The 5,851-nt window shown below is 43.7% G+C and overlaps 1 protein-coding gene across 1 annotated transcript; it reads left to right on the forward strand.

Annotated features, from left to right (window-relative positions):
- The first annotated feature begins 2,148 nt into the window (after positions 1-2,148).
- Positions 2,149-5,435, forward strand: LOC146692475 (uncharacterized). The gene has a single exon (XM_085432571.1). The coding sequence runs from the start codon at positions 2,634-2,636 to the stop codon at positions 5,013-5,015; it is 2,382 nt and encodes a 793-aa protein (XP_085288697.1). The 5' UTR covers positions 2,149-2,633; the 3' UTR covers positions 5,016-5,435.
- Positions 5,436-5,851: the final 416 nt, after the last annotated feature.

The following is a 5,851-nucleotide window of genomic DNA, read 5'->3' on the forward strand; positions in this document are numbered from 1 at the left end:
ATACTGACACACTTTATGAACGGACAACTTTTCACAGCTCTTTGAACATTTAAATGAGCTGCATACTTTCCCCACTGAAACCAGCACAATCCCTCTGTGATGGAAACAATATTTGAACTAAATGTACTGTGGATAAATCAAAGCATTATCAAAGTTGTCCGTGGTTCCCTTATTTTTCCTTCTTTCCCTGTCAGATCCTGTCCTGCAGGATAAACATGACTGAGTGGTTCCCTGCATGCAGCTGTTACAGTTTGTGTTGGAGATACTTCTGCAAATACAGGAAGCAAATATCTAAAAACTGTTTTCAATGTTTTTACCAGTCTGTCAACTACAGAGAGCTGTCTGTTGTCCCCCTGTTCTCCTCTATATCTCTCAGCTGATGCTGGCTCCTTTAAATGTAACTTTATTAATCCCTCGGGAGGGGTCCTCTGGGGTTTTCACAAAGCTGAATAAACGTCAAACAGAAAACTGATTAAACAAAGTGTGAGACGGTGGAGAATTGACGCCAGCGCCCGGTTACATTTTAGACAGCAAGGAGCAGACGCAGTTTCACTCCACCGAGGGAGCTCGTGACGTACTACGCGGCTTTCTTTAGACCGCGAAGGCGGGTCCTCAGGTGGAAGCAGCCTCTGAATTTGGACACCCCCGCTGTTTCCGGCCAGCCAATAATAACGGTGACATTTAACGTATTTTGTCGAATAAATAAACACTGTAAAATATATTTGCCCCCCCCCCAACAGCCCTTTGAATGTTGGCAAGTATGAACCGTCTGCTCGGTGTTTCCTAAAACGTTAAAGCACGTTTGGCTTCACACTGACAAACAGACCCAGCTTCGGCACAAACCTAAACTAATATGACACCGGAGCGGAAAGGCTGATTATGTTTCCAAGATGGTTTGTGTTTTTTAAAAGGAAGGAAACCTTCCTCAAAGCGGGCAGAGCAGTGGAGCCGCCGAGGGAAAAGCACACGATACAAAAACTGTAGAATTAAAAATATAATTTATTATGTTTAAATAGTTAAAAATATAAAATGAATTAAAACAACCTTGGCCAAGGGAAGACACAATAAAAATCAATAACACACAACATTAGAAGTCCAGTGGAATCCACCACGGCCTAAAAGTCACAGAAAACTAAGAGGTCCAGCGTAGTATTAAAAGAGGGAAACCCAGCGGAGTCCTCGCCTTCCTCCCCGCATTCCACGTCCTGGTGCACTGAAGAAAGGGAGGGAGCGGCAGTCACTATTCCTTTGGCAGTTTACTTTATAAAAAGGATAAGTCAAAGACTTACCCGGGTGGGCAGAGCTCTCAACTCCGCCCGCCGCTTCCTCAAACTGCAATCGGCACCGCGGTCTCACTGCTTCTGTTCTCCCGCAGTGCACGAGCTGGCTCTTGTCGTTATTGCCACCAGACTGCCGCTACGCGTCCCTAGTCGCTGGTCATCTGCCTTTTTTTCCTCTGATCGTTTCCCCTTTCCAGTCGCTGGTAATCTCTCTTCCCAGTCGCTGGTCGTCTGCCTTTTTTTCCTCTGATCGTTTCCCCTTTCCAGTCGCTGGTAATCTCTCTTCCCAGTCGCTGGTCGTCTGCTCCATCTGATCATCTCTACTCTCTGATCGTCTCTCGCTCTCCCCTCTGATCGTCTGTGTCTTTCCTCTGTCTGTCTCGCATTCTCCGTGTTACATTTTTGTTGAACACCGGCTCCAAACCTCTTATGTGTCCTTGAGCACTCTGTAAATTACCTTTTCTTTTCTCTCAGGTGTGTCCAATTAGTAAAAACGGGGGAAAAGGCGGAGTCTCTCCAGGACAATTTGCCGGCAACTAAAAACATGCAAACTAAATAAAACACTTCACAAAATACATGCAATATAAAAAATAAATATATACACTTCACATAAAAATACAGCACAGCAAAACAACGTCCGTCTTCCCTGGATGACACTAACTAACCGACCAAAGAGCCGCGTTAAGTGGCGATATCACTAACGTCACGTAACTTAGCCGAAGGTTAGCTAAATTTGACTTTGTAAGACTTTTTCATTACGCTAACATTTGTGATATGACTGCACTATGCTGCTGTTGTTGACTCCACTTAATTCTACAATTCTTTCATTATACTAACATGTGTCCTGGTGTATATATGAAGTGGGATAAAAACCCAGAACTAACTTTTAAGAGTTTATTTCTTCTCCGCTTCGACCGTCGGCCATTTCCCCAAAACGTCCTCCAACCTATGATTCCAATGAATCCTGGTGGGTCAGGAACTGCTTTTAAGCATCTTGTAATCGTCGTTCCAACACAGCGTGTTTGTTTTGATTCGTAGACCCCGAAAATGGTGCCGGGCTCCCACAATGCATTGCGGCGTGCCGTCAACTCCAAAGCGTCATTCAAATCTGTGAGCGCGCAAGGAACGCCGCCTCTCCGCGTGCGTTTCTTGTGACGTCACTGGCAGATCAAAGGCGTTCGCGCTGGTCTGTCAGTAACGTCACAGACAACCGAGCCTATAAATAACGGCTCTCAGACAGAAAAATCAGAACTCGATGCTCATGTGTTTGCAAAACGTTCAGCAGTCGGCGCTCTGTAATACAAGAAAATTCTCACACGCTCAAACGGAGAAAATCTAATTTGTGACACAACAATGGAAACCATCAACGAAAATTCAATCGTGGTCACACCAGACCAGATTATCCCGCCAATCAACAGGTGCTTTGAAAGGCTCTCTGAAGTTCAGTGGAGCATTATAGAAAATGGAAAATGCGACTCCAGCGTCCATGCCGTGCTCGCTGATATGATTTCTGAAATCATTCAGATCGCCTCTGCCAGCATCCTGAGGATTGCCCTTTCTGTTATTCAGGAACCCATGATAAGGGAAGAGTTTATGGATGAGGGGAAAATAAGGGTGTCCCTCGGAGACTCGATCTCAGCTGCCATCGCCGGCGCTCTTAATGTCTCAAAACAGCAAGATAAGAGCGCTGACAAGCTGACGCTGATGGTTGAGGAAGAGATCTCAGAAAAGGTCAGCTCAACCATTGCACTGATTGAAAAAAGCCCCGATTTCCCAGTAGACCCTGCCGTTTATGTTAGCGGCAAATTTAGTAGTATTAAGAAACTACACCGCATGGTTTGTTGCGCTGCCTCATGCCTGAAAAGGTATGCAGCATGTAAGCTGCGCTGCCAGTGTGGGACAAATGGGTCTCATTCCAGTACAGAACGTACTGGTTCAAAAATATCAGTGAAATCAGCAATCGCAGAGATTTCTGTTATTCTGTCAACAAGGAGCTCAGATGGAGAGATGACAGGAAAAGATAAAGATGAGCTCCCAGAAGAATCACAAAGCCATATAAAACCCACTGCAGAAACACAAAGTATCCAGGCTCCAACCCCAGTAGAAATGGTTGCAGTTGACATCGTAGGTGAGATACTTGCTAACATGGATTCAAGCAGTGAAGAGCTCTGTGAGAAATGTAACTTACCCAAACCTGCCTTTAATGCAGGCTTAATTATCCACAAGGTGAGACACTTCTTCTCCAAATGTGTGCCATCCACCTCACACGCCAGGCTCAAAGCACGCAAACACAACTTTTCCATGTTTGCAAAAAAACAATTTGAAAAAATGAAAACAGAGCTGAAAAAAAGAATAAAGGCAAACAGGAAACATTTTGTTTGTCTACAAAACATTTGCAATCACCCCAAGAAGGAAACTGCGCCCTCCAATGAAAGTATAGTTTTCATTCTCCCAGGGTCAGTACCTGAAACGGCTGCTCCCCAGAGTACAGAGGCTCATCGCTCCCCTTCTCCACATACGGCAAGCCTGGGAACCGCAATTAAACGTTCTTCTTCAGTCGACTTTAACGTCATTAGATCAGACGTTAATCAGTTATTTGACAAATTAACAAAGAAAGAAGAACTCTTCCTCATCGATAAGACCTTGGGGGACTTTAAAAATAGTGGGCATATCAGGAATTTTACGGAGGACTTAGTGGCAAACCTGTTTGATCTACTTACGGTGGATCGAGGCTATCAAATCCCCATACCTCTAATGGGTAGGTCCCTCTCAGACACGGTCATCTCCAGGACTCCGAAATCAGTACAGGGCTCAAAGCGTCGCATTTCTGCTGAAGTCCTCTATGTCCTCATAGATGACACAGTAGAAAGGTTTTTGCAGAAGCTTTTACTCTTCTGCAATGAAGAGAAAGATCAAATGATTCAAATGGACAAGATTTCTGGGGCCCTGGAAGACATCCACAACTTTATTAAAAGAGCACAGACCACAACACAGGAAAAAAGCCCTGATTCAGATGGCAGAGGAAAAGAATCTGGTGCATCACTTCCAACACCAAAACCTGGGAGCATTTCTCCAGATAAATGCTCTGTGGCATCTGACAAGTCACCTCGAACGCCACAACCTGGGAGCATTTCTCCAGATAAATGCTCTGTGGCATCTGACAAGTCACCTCGAACGCCACAACCTCGGAGCATTTCTCCAGATAAATCATCTGGAGCCTTGAGCCTGAAACACTCTCTCAAAGATTCCTCCAAAATATCAGAGATGGATTCTGTGTCAGGTTCATCTTCTGATGTTGAGAAAATTTCCAATGACCTTGCGTTGCTCCTTATCATGAGAGTCATCTATAAATCTAAACCTGAGACCCAAAAGTTTGCTGCTCGGATCGCAACTACTACAAAAGAAATAGACACGGTCATCAACCGTCTGAGCAATCTAATGCAGCCTGAACTCAGCAGCACAGCGTCTGCCACAAGTCTGACAAATGACAAGACAAAGTTCATCAAGAAAATAGCCAAACGCCTCATCAAGGAGTTTGGCTCCCCAGACAATGTCTTAAAGGCTTTGATGGCAAATGATTCATCTTTTGATGAGGCTCTGATTAGACATCTAAAAATCACTCTCGGAGTCATCCCGGGTCCCCCAAAGACGTCCAAAATATCCAGGTTTTTTTCTGCGGTGGGAAAAACATTGCTAAAACCCTTCAGGTGGTTCACTAAAGCCAGAGATCATTAAAATGACCATTTTGGCTTTTCCCACTGCCCTGCTTCTTTTAAAATCTTGAAGCAGACTTTTAGCACCAAATCCTTTTTTTAAAAACATCACCATAAAATTTTGGGATCAGCCCTCAAATCCAAATTTTAGAACTGTAGTTCACGCCATCTCGTCTCCTTTTGATTTCCATCCCCCCAACCGGTCGCAGCGGATGGCCGTCCCTTCTGAGCCCGGTTCCGTTGGAAGTTTCTTCCTGTTAAAGGGAGTTTTTCTTCCCCACAGTCGCCTCGTGCTTGCTCAGAGGGGGATCATTTGATTGTTGGGGTTCTCTGTAGTACAGTAGGGCTTTGACCTTACAGTACAAACAGGGAGGAGACTTTGGCTTGATTTTTAAAATATCTAATTCGGCATGAAATAAAAAAAATCCAAATTAAAAATGCATTCCAAGTTTGTTTGTGTTTTTCTTCTGTTGTCAAATATGTAGAAAGTGTTACACGTGTGATTTTAGTCATTTTGCATCAGTTTGTAGCCGACGTGTCTGTTTGTGATCATCCTGCATCTGTTTTTGTCTGATTCGTGTCTTAGTTTGGTCAATTTACATCACTTTTGTGGCCCAATTTAGTTGTTTTGCATGTATTTGTGGCAAAATGTGTGGACGCTGTTTGACGTTGCTATGTTTTGTCTTAATGCTTCACTTTGGTTGTTTATGTATGTGCTCATTTTGATTCTAGATGTAGACCTGACATCTGAAAATTAGCACCTAGTCCACTTCGAACATTTTTTTTAGTCCAAATAAAAAAATTTGGACTAATAAAAGTCCAAATTAAAAAATGTTAATACATTTTTTTTTATTTCGC

The sequence above is a fragment of the Copadichromis virginalis genome, linkage group LG15 (assembly GCF_057382275.1).
Source record: "Copadichromis virginalis isolate Kocher_CV1m ecotype Utaka linkage group LG15, C_Virginalis_male_GT1.1, whole genome shotgun sequence".
Classification (NCBI taxonomy): Eukaryota; Metazoa; Chordata; class Actinopteri; order Cichliformes; family Cichlidae; genus Copadichromis; species Copadichromis virginalis.